This window comes from Macaca fascicularis, chromosome 4 (assembly GCF_037993035.2).
Source record: "Macaca fascicularis isolate 582-1 chromosome 4, T2T-MFA8v1.1".
Classification (NCBI taxonomy): Eukaryota; Metazoa; Chordata; class Mammalia; order Primates; family Cercopithecidae; genus Macaca; species Macaca fascicularis.
Genome location: NC_088378.1, coordinates 141,671,920 through 141,685,920, shown reverse-complemented (window position 1 = coordinate 141,685,920; position 14,001 = coordinate 141,671,920). Strand labels below are relative to the sequence as shown.

The 14,001-nt window shown below is 47.7% G+C and overlaps 1 protein-coding gene across 1 annotated transcript; it reads left to right on the top strand.

Annotated features, from left to right (window-relative positions):
- The first annotated feature begins 2,631 nt into the window (after nt 1-2,631).
- MUC21 (mucin 21, cell surface associated) lies at nt 2,632-6,968 on the top strand. The gene is made up of 3 exons (XM_005553592.4): nt 2,632-2,932; nt 5,124-6,226; nt 6,544-6,968. The coding sequence occupies exons 1-3, from the start codon at nt 2,872-2,874 to the stop codon at nt 6,724-6,726; spliced, it is 1,347 nt and encodes a 448-aa protein (XP_005553649.3). The 5' UTR covers nt 2,632-2,871; the 3' UTR covers nt 6,727-6,968.
- The last annotated feature ends 7,033 nt before the right edge of the window (nt 6,969-14,001 follow it).

The window sequence follows — 14,001 nt, the reverse complement described above, 5'->3', positions numbered from 1 at the left end:
GTTGGAGTGTGGATATCTCTTTGATACACTGATTTCCTTTCTTTTGGGTGCCTACTCAGCAGTGGGGTTGCTGGATCATGTCACGGCTTTATGATTGTCTGCTAATGCCCATTCTCCATCTTTAACAACAGAACTCTCAAATGTCAGCTGAGCATACGTCTACCCAGATAGAGACAGTCTTTCTCAGTTTCTCTTGCAGCTGAATGTAGCTGTGTGACTGTGTTCAGGATGAGGGTGTGCGAGCAGACAACAATAATCTTTCATGAAGTTAAAAAACAAGATGGAATTAAAATACTTGATGATATTAGGGTATGACTTGGGAGATGGGTAATACGAATTAAAATGTTCTGATATCGAGTAAAGATATTAATTACATTAGGCTCTGATAAGTATGCATGCTACAATTTTCAGAGTAGCCTCTAAAAGGTGAAATTTGGACTTGAATCCAGGATCTCTGTTTCTAAATAATTCTGGAGGAAACAAATTCTTAGAGTGCTATTGGCTTTTCAGCTGCAGAATATTGGCACTTCAGAAGGATCGCTGGGAGTCCAGGACCCAACCTGTCACTGAGCATTCCCGCATACCTGAGCCTGTGGAACTTGCCATCACAGCCACTAGGCAGACTCACTTCTTTTTTTTTTTTTTTTTTTTGAGACGGAGTCTTGCTCTGTCGCCCAGGCTGGGGTGCAGTGGCCGGATCTCAGCTCACTGCAAGCTCCGCCTCCCAGGTTCACGCCATTCTCCTGCCTCAGCCTCCCGAGTAGCTGGGACTACAGGCGCCCGCCACCTCGCCCGGCTAGTTTTTTGTATTTTTTAGTAGAGACGGGGTTTCACCGTGTTAGCCAGGATGGTCTCGATCTCCTGACCTCGTGATCCGCCCGTCTCGGCCTCCCAAAGTGCTGGGATTACAGGCGTGAGCCACCGCGCCCGGCCAGACTCACTTCTGAGTCTTTCCCAGCACACCGCTGACGCTTTCTGATTCTCCAGCTCACACTCATTCAGAGCTCCTTCATGTCTTCAGCCACCTCCTGCTTGCCAGCTTCCCTCTAACAGAACTTGTGTGTCAGGAAAGCTCGTTCGCCTACAAATAAACTATCTGAGAGACTCTGTCTTCCAGGAAGTTTCTCATCACTGATGGGGGAAATGCAGACAACTCATTTTGGTCATTGCTATAGTTTGGATACGGTTGTTAGACTCTGCCAAGTCTCATGTTAAAATTTGATCCCCAATGTTGAAGGTGGAGCCTGGTGGGAGGAGTTTGGGTGGTTGAAACAGATCCCACATGAATAGCTCGGTGCCATTCTCAAAGCAGTGAGTTCTCATTCTTAGTTCCCACAAGAACTGGTTGTTGAAAAGATCCTGTCACCTCCTCCATTCCTTCTCTCCAGCTTCCTCTCTCTCGCTATATGATCTGTGCAAACCAGCTCCCTTTCTCCTTCGGCCATGAGTGGAAGTTTTTTGAAACCCTCACCAGCGCAGATGTTGGTGCCATGCTTCTCGTATAACCTGCAGAACCGTGAGCCAAATAAACCTCTTTTCTCTATGCCACCCAAAGTCAGGGATTCCTTTATAGCAACACCAATGGACTAAGACAGAAAATACAGACTGTATATTGGGACCCCATCAGCCTGGTCACAGATGCCATCTCAGACCTCCCCAAACCCTCTGCTCATTTGGGTCTCTTCAGTCACGTTCATTTAGCTCTTTCCTCTCTGCTGGCCATATCCAAGTGTCCAGACAAAATTCAAGGCTCCTCCAGGACTTGGACCATTGATCTCCCTCCTCCCATCAGATTTGTGTCCTGATATGTCACTGTGTCTCTCCCTGCGGGGTGTACTCTCCTGAAAGATGCTTCCTTGGAACTGAAGCAGAGGCACATCAGAAGGATCTCAGGGTGGAAAGGCTCCCATAGAGCCCTCTGAAAACAAAAACAAAACAGAGGGGAGCTCCTATGGTTGACGGTCAGCAGGAGACCCTACCCTCCTTCTCCTGCTATGAGTCTGACAGGGGACATATTCAGTACTCTCCCACGCCCTCAGTTCCCATGCCCCAGAGACCCCAAACATGTTTTCATTATCTCTCTTCATTATGTCTTCTAGATCTCTCTTCCCCTGTTCCTTCAATGTGCATTGCTGAGTGCCTACTGCATACTCAGCAACATTCCATTTGTCTTCTGCCCATGACCCAGGAGCCCAGATTCCTAGTTACTGGTCTCTTTTGGGTCTTCTATTACTGTCTGCTATAGAGATGTGAGGTCCTACCCTCTTGGTTCAGCTCATTAGGGCTTCTTTCATGCTAAAGCAGGCCTACAGGACTTCCTGACCAGAAAACAAATTCTTGAGCTGGAACAGGTTTCTAACCCGATCCCTGCTTCAAAGGGTGGGTCCCTTCCACTCTGACAACCATGATCTCCTTATCCCATTCTACTTCCTGCTGCAACCCAGCCCAGCACCCTGCCTAGTGTGACCATGTCATTCTCCTTTCTCACCTTCCTCTTGACCCCCGCTCTATTCCTTCCCAGGCTTGGTATCATTCTGTCACCTGCCTGTAGTTGACAGACTGTCAGGTCAACTGCCCCACCCCTCCCCAGACCATATGAAGCTATAAAGGCCCCTGTAGCTCTTTCACAACAGAGAAAGAGGCAACTACATTGCCTGGAGGAAGCCTAAGGAAGTCAGGCATCCAGCTGCCCACACTGAGCCCAAGATTCTTCCCAGGAACACAAACGTAGGAGACATATGCTCCTGGAAGCACCAGCCTTTATCTCTTCACCTTCAAGTCCCCTTTCTCAAGAATCCTCTGTTCTTCGCCCTCTAAAGTCTTGGTACATCTAGGACCCAGGCATCTTGCTTTCCAGCCACAAAGAGACAGATGAAGATGCAGAAAGGAAATGTTCTCCTTACATTTTGTCTACTATTGCATTTAGAAGCCGGTGAGTGATTTTATTTAAAAGCGGGTGGTCTGAGAACCTTTGAGGAGTTGGGGGAGACATGACCACTGCTGGGGCTAGCTCTGCTTCTCTTCCACAGCGTGAGGATCATCATTTTACTCTCATCACTTCAGCCTAACAATGTATGTCATGCAGGAGGCAGTCAGACACAGTGGTTAAAATTGGTCTCTGGTCTCACGTTGCCTACGTCTGAATTATGGCTCCATCTATTAACTGTGTACTTTAGGTCAGTTGCTTCTCTGTGCCTCAATTTCTGCATCTGTAAAATGGTAAGAACCTATGTGATATGGTTGGGGGTTTAAATATTAAGAACAAGAAGAGTTGGCTGCTTTTAAAATATCACTTTTCTGGTAGGGTGCGGTGGCTCATGCCTTTAATCCCAGCACTTTGGGAGGGTGAGGCAGGCAGGTCATTGAGGTCAGAAGTTCAAGAACAGCCTGGCCAACATGATGAAACCCTGTCTCTACTAAAAATACAAAAATTAGCTGAGTATGTTTGCTTGCCCCTGTAGTCCCAGCTACTCAGGAGGCTGAGGCAGGAAAATCTCTTGAACCCAGGAGGCAGAGGTTGCAGTGAGCTGAGATGGTGCCACTGTACTCCAGCCTGGGTGACAGAGTGAGACTCTGTCTCAAAAAAATAAAATAATAAAACAAGGCCAGGCCTGGTGGCTCACGCCCGTAATCCCAGCACTTTGGGAGGCCAAGGCGGGTGGACGTCTTGAGGCCAGGAATTTGAGACCAGACTGGCCGACGTGGTGAAACCCCATCTCTACTAAAAGTACGAAAATTAGCCTGGTGGGGTGGCTTATGCCTACAATCCCAGCTACTCAGGAGGCTGAGCCAGGAGAATCGCTTGAACGTGGGAGGCGGATGTTGCAGTGAGCCGAGATCGCTCCACTGCACTCTAGCCTGCGCGGCAGAGGGAGACTCCGTCTCAAAAACAAATAAATAAATAAACAATAACATAAAATAAAATGTCACTCTTCTATATTCTACAAACTCAATTTCTCTCCTACCCCTACACCTAATTCCACGTCAGCCTCCCACGTACAGGCTGAGGAGGTCGAATGTCTTCATCCTTCAGGGAAATAAAGGGCAAAAATTTGACATAACCTTAACTCCAGCCAAGCCTCCAAGAAGTTAAAAGCCTTCCCTCTATCTTTATACATTGGTTTACAGCCCTTAATCCTGGGAGCTCTTATGTATTTGAGCTACATATAACTTGTTCTTCTCTAGCCTTGGCCATAGTGATCAAGGGCCCCGGAACTTGAATGCATATAGTCACCTGGCTTCTTGATGAAGATGCAGGCTCCGGGACCCCATCTCAAACTCTAATTCATTTAGTCTAAAATGATTTGCTTAAGAATATTTTCAACATACTCCCTTAAGTAATTCTGATATAAGTGTTTTCTGAATATTATTCTGAGAAATATTTTCCAAGAAGGAAGCAATACTACTTAAGAAAAAAATTGGTCAATATATACTAGTTTCACCTAGTCCTATAATTCTTTTAAAATCCTTTTAATTTGTATTGTATCTTGGATAGCAGAATGTGGAATAAGCTTACCTACTACTAAAACTAGATGATGTAACTCTGGTGTTGGGGGTAGGTGGGTGACTTAGCTTAGTCTCCACAAGTGCGGATTCAGTAGCCTGGGTTCAGTTTCCTGTTCCACCACTCACTAGCTGTGTAAACTTGGGCCAGTGTCAACATTTTTTTTTTTTTTTTTTGAGACGGAGTTTTGTTCTTGTCGCCCAGGCTGGAGTGCAATGGCTCGATCTCGGCTCACTACAATCTCTGCCTCCCGGGTTCAGGTGATTCTCCTGCCTCAGCCTCCCAAGTAGCTGGGATTAATGCCTGGCTAATTTTGTATTTTTAGTAGAGATGGGGTTTCTCCATGTTGGTCAGGCTGGTCTCAAACTCCTGACCTCAGGTGATCCACCCACCTCGGCCTCCCAAAGCGTTTGGGTTACAGGCGTAAGCCACTGCACCCGGTCCAGTGTCAACATTTTTAAGCTTCAATTTCTTCATCTCAGCTGGTGATAATAGTAGTATCTATGTTATAGGGCTGTAGTGAGCATTAAATAAAATTATTTATGTAATGAATTTAGCCAAGCAGTAAGCAGAAAGCCTATATACACAATATATATTTGTCATGATATGATTTCTTCAGCAATAAATCCCAGTGGGACTAGCACCTCTGCCAACACTGGACCCACTGTGACCTCCAGTGGGATCAGCACAGTCATGAACTCTGGGCCCAGTGTGACCTCCAGTGGGGCCAGCACAGCCACCAACTCTGCGTCCAGCACAACCTCCGGCGGGGCCAGCACAGCCACCAACTCTGAGTCCAGCACAGCCACCAGCTCTGAGTCCAGCACAGCCACCAACTCTGAGTCCAGCACAACCTCCGGCGGGGCCAGCACAGCCACCAACTCTGAGTCCAGCACAGCCACCAACTCTGAGTCCAGCACAGCCACCAACTCTGAGTCCAGCACAGCCACCAGCTCTGACTCCAGCACACCCTCCAGTGGGGCCAGCACAGCCACCAGCTCTGACTCCAGCACACCCTCCACTGGGGCCAGCACAGCCACCAGCTCTGAGTCCAGCACACCCTCCAGTGGGGCCAGCACAGCCACCAGCTCTGACTCCAGCACACCCTCCAGTGGGGCCAGCACAGCCACCAGCTCTGACTCCAGCACAACCTCCACTGGGGCCAGCACAGCCACCAGCTCTGACTCCAGCACACCCTCCAGTGGGGCCAGCACAGCCACCAGCTCTGACTCCAGCACAACCTCCACTGGGGCCAGCACAGCCACCAGCTCTGACTCCAGCACACCCTCCAGTGGGGCCAGCACAGCCACCAGCTCTGAGTCCAGCACACCCTCCAGTGGGAGCAGCACAAACTCCAGTGGGGCCAGCACAGCCACCAGCTCTGACTCCAGCACACCCTCCACTGGGGCCAGCACAGTCACCAGCTCTGACTCCAGCACACCCTCCACTGGGGCCAGCACAGTCACCAGCTCTGACTCCAGCACACCCTCCAGTGGGGCCAGCACAGCCACCAGCTCTGGGTCCAGTGTGACCTCCGCAGGCTCTGGAACACCCACTCTGACTGGGACGCACACAACTTCCCACAGAGTTATCACAAGTGCCTCTACTGCAGTGAGTGGGGCGAAGCCTGGGGGGTCCCTGCTGCCGTGGGAAATCTTCCTCATCACGCTGGTCTCGGTTGTGGCGGCCGTGGGGCTGTTTGCTGGGCTCTTCTTCTGTGTGGTGAGTGCCTAATATGTAAGAAAATGCCTGGGGGAGGGAGCAGCAGAAACACAAGGAAACGGGTGTGAATAGAAGGGGTCTCAAGTCAGAGGTGGGTAGGGAGGAAGGGAGATCAGGAGAGAGTAACACAGAAAGATGGCAGGTCAAAGCAGAGGAAGCTGGTGACCTGCAGGAAAAGGGGGCCACAGAAAGGACTGGAGGAAGGAGAACTAGGAAGGAGTGTGGCTGGAAGTGGGAGAAGATTCCAGAAGGCATCTGTGGTGAAGGCTTGGGAGACAGGGATACAATTATGAAACTATTGACTCTTCTTTTTCTAGAGAAACAGCCTGTCCCTGAGAAACATCTTTAACACAGCTGTCTACCGCCCCCATGGCCTTGGCCCAGGCCCTGGAGGGAATCGTGGAGCCCCCCACAGGCCCAGGTGGAGCCCTAACTGGTTCTGGAGGAGACCAGTATCCTCGATAGCCATGGAGATGAGCGGGAGGAACAACGGACCCTGAGCAGCTCCAGAAGCGAGTGCCGCATTCTTCAGGAAGGAAGAGACCTGGGGACCCAAGACCTGGTTTCCTTTCATTCATCCCAGGAGACCCCTCCCAGCTTTGTTTGAGATCCTGAAAATCTTGAGGAAGACATTCCTCGCCTCTCTTGCCTTTACCAGACACTGGAAAGAGAATACTATATTGCTCGTTTAGCTAAGAAATAAACACATCTCATTTAACACACATGACAAAGAGAAGCTGTGCCGTGCCTCGGGGTGGGTGTCTGTAGCTCTGAGATGAACTTCTCAGTTACAGGAGAAAACCCCCATGCTGGACTCCATCTGGCATTCAGAATCTCCACAGTAAAATCCAGAGACCTCATTCTTATCTGTGTGTCTGCATTTTCTAATCCTTTTTGCCCCAGGCAAGTTCCCTGCATCTCTGAGACACTGCGGTTGGCCGGAAAATTGACTTGGGAGAGATAAGGAGGGAGGGCGGGTGCCAAGATGCTGCGGGCTCGTGTGTGACGCCTGTGGTACACAGCGATCAGGTTGTGATACGTGAAGAGCCGAGAGCAGGATGAGGTGGAGGTGGTACAACTACCTGCTCTGTGTGTGTGTGAAGGGGGAGCGGGGTGGGCGGCATATTCACTTGAAGTTGAGGTTCCCAGGGCATTTCCATGTGCTCCAGGCCTGACTACCCATCAGGGTGGAGGAGCTGGTGACACTCATCTCTCTAAGAGTGCTCCCTTGGGGAGCAGAGAGACAGTGTTCCCTGGATTCCCAAAGGAAAGACTTTCTGGTCTGCTAAGGTCAAATCTTCCAAGAGGCTCTTGGCAAAGACCTGAGATTCTCATAAATCCCCTCCCAGAAGAGCTGCACGTATCCTTTTCATGAGTCCGGGGAAGAGGGTCCTCCAGGTCTTGGAAGACAGAGGGGAGTTGCTTTGGAGGCTAAGTTGCTCTGAGCCCACAAGGTAATGGAGGGCTCCTACCTGGGACAGAGCCCTCAGCAGAGAATTAGCAGTCTGTTGGTGGGTTCACCCCAACTCACAGCAGTAGAAACTGCTCCATCTTCCACCACTTATTGGGTTTCTCCAGTGTCAGCAAACCAAAGAGTTGGATGTTACCAATACGGCTATAGGAAAACAGCCTGTTGCATGGTAAGAGTGATACCATCTTGAAGTGAAATCACCATGATGGCCATTTTTTTTTTTAGATGGAGTCTTGCAGTGGTGCAATCATAGCTCATTGCAGCCTTCCACTCCTCGACTCAGGCAATCCTCCTGCCTCAGCCTCCTGAGTAGCTGGGACTACAGTTGTATGCCACCACAACTGGCTAACTTTTAAAATTTTTTTGTAGAGAGAGGGCCTCACTTTATTGCACAAGCTGGTCTTGAACTCCTGGCCTCAAGTGATCCTCCTGCCTTGGCCTCCCAAAGTGCTGAGATTACAGGTGTGAGCCACTACACCTGGCCAGATGACGAGTGTTTGACTCCTGCCATACCAAGGTGTTCTGCATCAAGGCTTTAAAACAATGCCTGTAGCATAACTAACGTCTCACAAAGATGCTTGTCTAACTTCCCCAGCAGTCATGGGTTTCGGCAAGAAAGTCTGCGATGTGACCAGTTGCACATGTTTTCTCCTAAAAGCTTACTCTAGAAAGGATATTTTTTGGAGAGGGAGTGCAGGAATCCACCATCTTGTGGCCACCTCAGACATCACTTCTGTTTGGAAGTCTCCACTAATATTTCTCTGTGAGAAACTGGATTTGTCAGTCTCTTTCTTTGATCTCTTTTCCCCTCAACTTTTAGGGGTAGATTTGTGTAGACCTGCTCATGGTAGAATATTTGGTGATCCCCTAGCCAGGAGCTGGGAGAACAAGGAATGGGTAAGGAGAATGAAGCATCTGTAAGGAAATCCCAGGGTGGCAGCCACGTCTGTGTAGGGTTGGATGGCGCAACTGTTCGATACCTGTGCACCTCTGTGTGAGTGCAGGGATGCCTTGAAAATGCCTGGTGGCCTGGAGCAGTTTTAACCGAAAGCTGCATAGTGCACCGGGGTACGGAAGGGCGGCCAATAGCCGCTGCAGTGGGTTGGCTGCTGCTTTTGGCAATGAAGGTCCAGCTAGCAGCAGAAGCCAAAATTAAATGTCTAGAGAAGGAATTGCAACTAGAAAAGGACGTGTAGCTCTCCACGTCTCTCTTCGCAGCCAACTTAGCAAACAAAATTGAAGACCAAGAGACAAAAATTGAAACGTTAGCATGTAGATTTGTTCATCTAGGGAGAAGGACATGGAAATGACCAAAAATCAGAGCTCTCATAAGAAAGCCCAATTGGGATATGAAAACTTGGAATCTCTGGGATTGTTATGAAGAGGAAGACTGATGACACAGAAGTCACAGGTGTGGAGGGGCATGGGGATCATTGGCAAGCTTGCTGTCTCATGCAAAGGAAAGCAAAATCTAACACCTGTAGCAAAATGGGGTCAGCTGATACAGGAGACTCTCACTGTCAGGGAATCTACTGCTGCAGAACTCCTAGAGATTGCAAAGACCTTTAAACAACTACCTAGGGAATCTCCTGGCTGCTTGGATGGCCTGACTGTGGGACACAGGGGTTGATGATATTTCCTTAACAGGAGAAGCAGAAAAAATGAGTAACATCACCACCCATGCAGCCCTGCAGCAGCGTCTTTGTTAAGGCAAGGCAGACACAAGGGAGTCATAGCTTATGGACTGGCTCATTCTAGCTATGAGGGAGGCTTGACCTAATGAGGGAAATTTATGGGGAAGGATGACCTCCTGGCAGTCAACAGAAAAGGCCCAGGGGCTTCTCTAAGAATTAGGAATGAGTCAAGTCATCTATGTTTGGGTTCTTACAGGACTTAAAAGTTTTTTCCTGCAGGGGTGAAAAATATATTGCTGCAGAGTGCACCAGGATAATGGCACAGCCCTTGGCTGATGTTATTAAGTCATAGAAATGGGACGAGATGTATATGATGTGGGAAGGCCGGGCACAGTGGCACAGAGAGGCTGAGGCAGGCGGATCACTTGAGGTCAGGAGTTCGAGGCCAGCCTGGACAACATGGTGAAGCTCCACAGTTACTAAAAATACAAAAATTAGCTGGGTGGTGTGCCTGTAATCCCAGCTACTTGGGAGGCTGAGGCAGGAGAATTGCTTGAACTCAGGAGGCGGAAGTTGCAGTCAGCTGAGATTGTGCCACTGCACTCCAGCCTGGGCAACAGAGTGAGACTCTGTCTCAAAAATAAAATAAAATAGAATAAAATAATTAAAAAGGCTGGGCGTGGTGGCTCATGTGTAATCCTAGCACTTTGGGAGGCCGAGGTGGGCAGATCACCTGAGGTCAGGAATTCAAGACCAGCCTGATCTTGAATGGTGAAACCTCGTCTCTACTAAAAATACAAAAATTTGCTGGGCGTGGTGGCAGGCGCCTGTAATCCCAACTACTCGGGAGGCTGAGGCAGGCGAACCAGTTGAACCCAGGAGGCGGATGTTGCAGGTTGCAGTGAGCCGAGATCGCGCCATTGCACTCCAGCCTGGGCAAGAAGAGTGAAACTTCGTCTCAAAAAAAAAAAAAAAGATGTATATAACGTAGGAGAAGCCATCACAGATCTGGGAGCAACTGAGAAAGCCAGGGGCAGGGTGTGCTTTGTAACCCGGCAAGGGCTGATAAAGGGGAAAGAAAAAGCTTCACAGGAAGAAAGGGGGAAATAAGGGAAGGTGACCAATTAGAGTCAAGGACAGGCAAATGTGGCATGACTTATTGGGAGCAGAAACATTCTGAGAAAAAATATGTAAAAAATGCTAAAATATGAAAAATGCTATGTTAGCAGTCTTCGGGAGGGAAGTACAGACTGAAGAGCTGTTTTGTGCCTTCATTTCTGCCCCTCTAGCAGAAGAGGAAGATGACTCAACCCCTCATTCTAATACTCCAGCCTATCAGGGGTGGATTCCACGCTGGCCCCAAGATTAGGAGTGGGGCCAAGGTCAACCCCATGTTGCAGGTGACCAGAGGCCCTATGTTGAGCTCACCATTTATTGTTCCTCTCAAAAAAATAAGGAGAAGACTATTTCCTTAGCAGGTACTAGGGCAGAATGTACTTTAAGTCATGGAAATCCATAAACACACCCTGGTCAATGGCCGGGCATCAATGGTTATGGGGACAAACGATCTGGATGAGAAGGACTTCAACACATCTAGGTATTGGGAAAGCTCCCCCTGCCCCGTATATGCTGTTTATTTTTCTTATTCCAGAAAACATTTTAGGCATGGGTATTCTGTGAGGAAAGACTTCGCAAACTTCAGTGGAAAAATTCAGATCAAAGGGCGTGTAGTGAAGGCTGTTCTTGAGAGAGGAGCAAGATTGGAGCCTGTGACAACTTCCTGCCCCTACATGGATTGTCAACATTAAACAATTCATATTTGTCCAGGGGGCATGCTGAAGTAAGTGCAATTACTATCCTCCCAATAAGTGCAGCTATTATCCGCCCAGCACGAAGCCCATGAAAGAGTCTTGTCTTTGTTTGTTCTCATTCCTGTCTCTTCTTCTAGTGTTGTTATTTTGTTGGCATTATGTCAGCCACTGAAGCTTTTACTGTGCTGCAGTCATGGCTTTTCTTTTTTTAACTTTTATTTTAAGTTCGGGGTTCATATGCAGGTTTGTTACATAGGTAAATATGTGTCATGGGTTTTTTTTTTTTTTTTTTTTTTGTACAGGTTATTTCATCACCCAGCTATTAAGCCTAGTACCCATTCGTTATTTTTCCTGATCCTCTCCCTCCTCCTACCCTCCGCCCTCTGATAGGCCCCAGTGTGTGTTGCTCCCCTCTATGTGTCCATGTGTTCTCATCATTTAGCTCCCACTCATAAGTGAGAACATGTGGTATTTGGTTTTCTGTTCCTGCATTAGTTTGCTAAGAATAATGACTTCCAGCTCCATCCATGTCCCTGCAAAGGACATGATCTTGTTCTTTTTTTATAACTGCATAGTAGTCCATGATGTATATATACCACATTTTCTTTATCCAGTCTATCGCTGATATGCATTTAGGTCGATTCCATGTCTTTGCTATTGTGAGTACCACTGCAATGAACATATGCGTGCATTTTTTTTTTTTTTTTGAGATGGCATTTTGCTCTTGTTGCCCAGGCTAGAGTACAATGGTTCAATCTCGGCTCACTGCAGCCTCTGCCTCCTGGGTTCAAGCAATTCTCCTGCCTCAGCCTCCCGAGTAGCTGGGATTACAGGCGTGTGGCACCACGCCTGGCTAATCTTGTATTTTTAGTAGAGACAGGGCTTTCTCCATGTTGGTCAGCCTGGTCTCGAACTCCTGACCTCAGGTGATCCACCTGCCTCAGCCTCCCAAAGTGCTGGGATTACAGGCATGAGCCACTGCGCCCAGCCACGTGCATGTGTTTTTATAACAGAATGATTTCTATTCATTTGGGTATATACCCAGTCATGGAATTGCTGGGTCAAATGGTATCTGTCTTTAAGTCTTTGAAGAATCACCACAGTGTCTTCCACAATGTCTGAACTAATTTACACCAACAGTGTATAAGCATTCTTTTTTCTCCACACCTCTCCAGCATCTTTTATTTTTTGACTTTTTAATAATAGCTGTTCTGACTGGTGTGAGATGATATCTCATTGTGGGTTTTTTGTTGTTGTTGTTGTTTGTTTTTTGTTTTGAGGTGGAGTTTCGCTCTTATTGCCCAGGCTGGAGTGCAACGGCGCGGTATCATTGTGGTTTTGATTTGAGTTTCTCTAATAATCAATGATGTTTAGCTTTTTAAAATATGTTTGTTGGCCACGTGTATGTCTTGTTTTGAGACGTATCTGTTAATGTCCTTTGTCCACTTTTTGATGGAACTGTTTGCTTTTTAAAAATAAATTTGTTTAAGTTCCTTATAAATGCTGAATATGAGACATTTGTCAGATGCATAGTTTGCAAACATTTTCTCCCATTCTGTAGGTTGTTTATTGATAGTTTCTTATGCTGTGCAGAAGCTTTTTAGTTTAGTTAGATCCCATTTGTCAGTTTTTCCTTTTGTTGCAATTGCTTTTGGAATCTTTGTCATGAAATTTTTGCCCATGCCTATGTCCTGAATGGCATTGCCTAGGTTGTCTTCCAGGGTGTTATAGTTTTGGGTTTTACATTTAAGTCTTTAATCCATCGTGAGTTAATTTTTGTGTAAGGTGTAAAGAAGGGGTCCAGTTTCAATTGTTTCCATATGGCTAGCCCATTATCCCAGCACCATTTATTGAACAGGGAATTCTTTCCCCATTACTTGCTTTTGTCAGGTTTGTTGAAGATCAGATAGTCGTGGGCACGTGGTCTTACTTCTGGGTTTTCTGTTCTGTTCCACTGATCTATGCGTCTGTTCTTGTACCAGTACCATGCTGTTTTGGTTTGCAGTAATGTCTTATGGCATTGGGTGCTCATCTATGGCATGGAGGTGGGCCATCAGTCCTCAGAAGATGCAAGGCCCAGGGCCCACAGTGAAGTTTTTTGTTTTTTTTTGTTTTTGTTTTTGTTTTTTTAGATGGAGTCTCGCTCTGTCACTCAGGCTGGAATGCAATGGTGGAATCTTGTCTCACTGCCACCTCTGCCTCCCGGATCCAAGTGATTCTCCTGCCTCAGCCTTCCCAGTAACTGGGACTACAGGCACCTGCCACCATGCCTGGCTAACTTTTGTATTTTTAGTAGTGATGGGGTTTCACCATATTGGCCAGGCTGGTTTCAAACTCCTGACCTTGTGATCTGCCCACCTTGGTCTCCCAAAGTGCTGGGATTACAGGCGTGAGCCATTGCACCTGGCCCACAGTGCAGTTTTTAGGGGCTACATGGTTGGGTAAGACTCCTTTGATACTGGGTGCAATAACTGACAAAGCCTAGCAATGTCAACTCCAGAAACAGTAAAAGAAATCCAAACATTTGTGGGTCTTTTGGATTACTGGAGAGTGTTCATCCCACACTTAGCCCAGTTTCTGAGATCCCTACACAGACTTATTAGAGAAAGGGCACATTGGGCCTGGGACACCCCACAGCAGGAAGCTTTGAACAGGCTGAAGTGCTGGTACAGCAGGCACAGACCTTATGCACCCCTTTGGAGGGTACAGCTAGGACTTTGGATGTTACTGCTGCTCCTGAGGGTATGAGTTGGGCCTTATGCAACCGCAGTCTAGGAAATCAGTCCCTTTAAGAAAGGAGCCGAAACCAGATACTCTCCTGTTGAACAAGAAGTGTTAGTAGTAGAGAATGCTTTACAG

Excerpts from the sequence above, each read along its gene's own strand:
- MUC21 (XM_005553592.4), top strand. The coding sequence starts at position 2,872 with ATGAAGATGCAGAAAGGAAATGTTCTCCTTACATTTTGTCTACTATTG. Across the intron at positions 2,933-5,123 it reads ACTATTGCATTTAGAAGCCG|CAATAAATCCCAGTGGGACT; the intron begins GTGAGTGATTTT and ends TGATTTCTTCAG. Across the intron at positions 6,227-6,543 it reads CTGGGCTCTTCTTCTGTGTG|AGAAACAGCCTGTCCCTGAG; the intron begins GTGAGTGCCTAA and ends TTCTTTTTCTAG.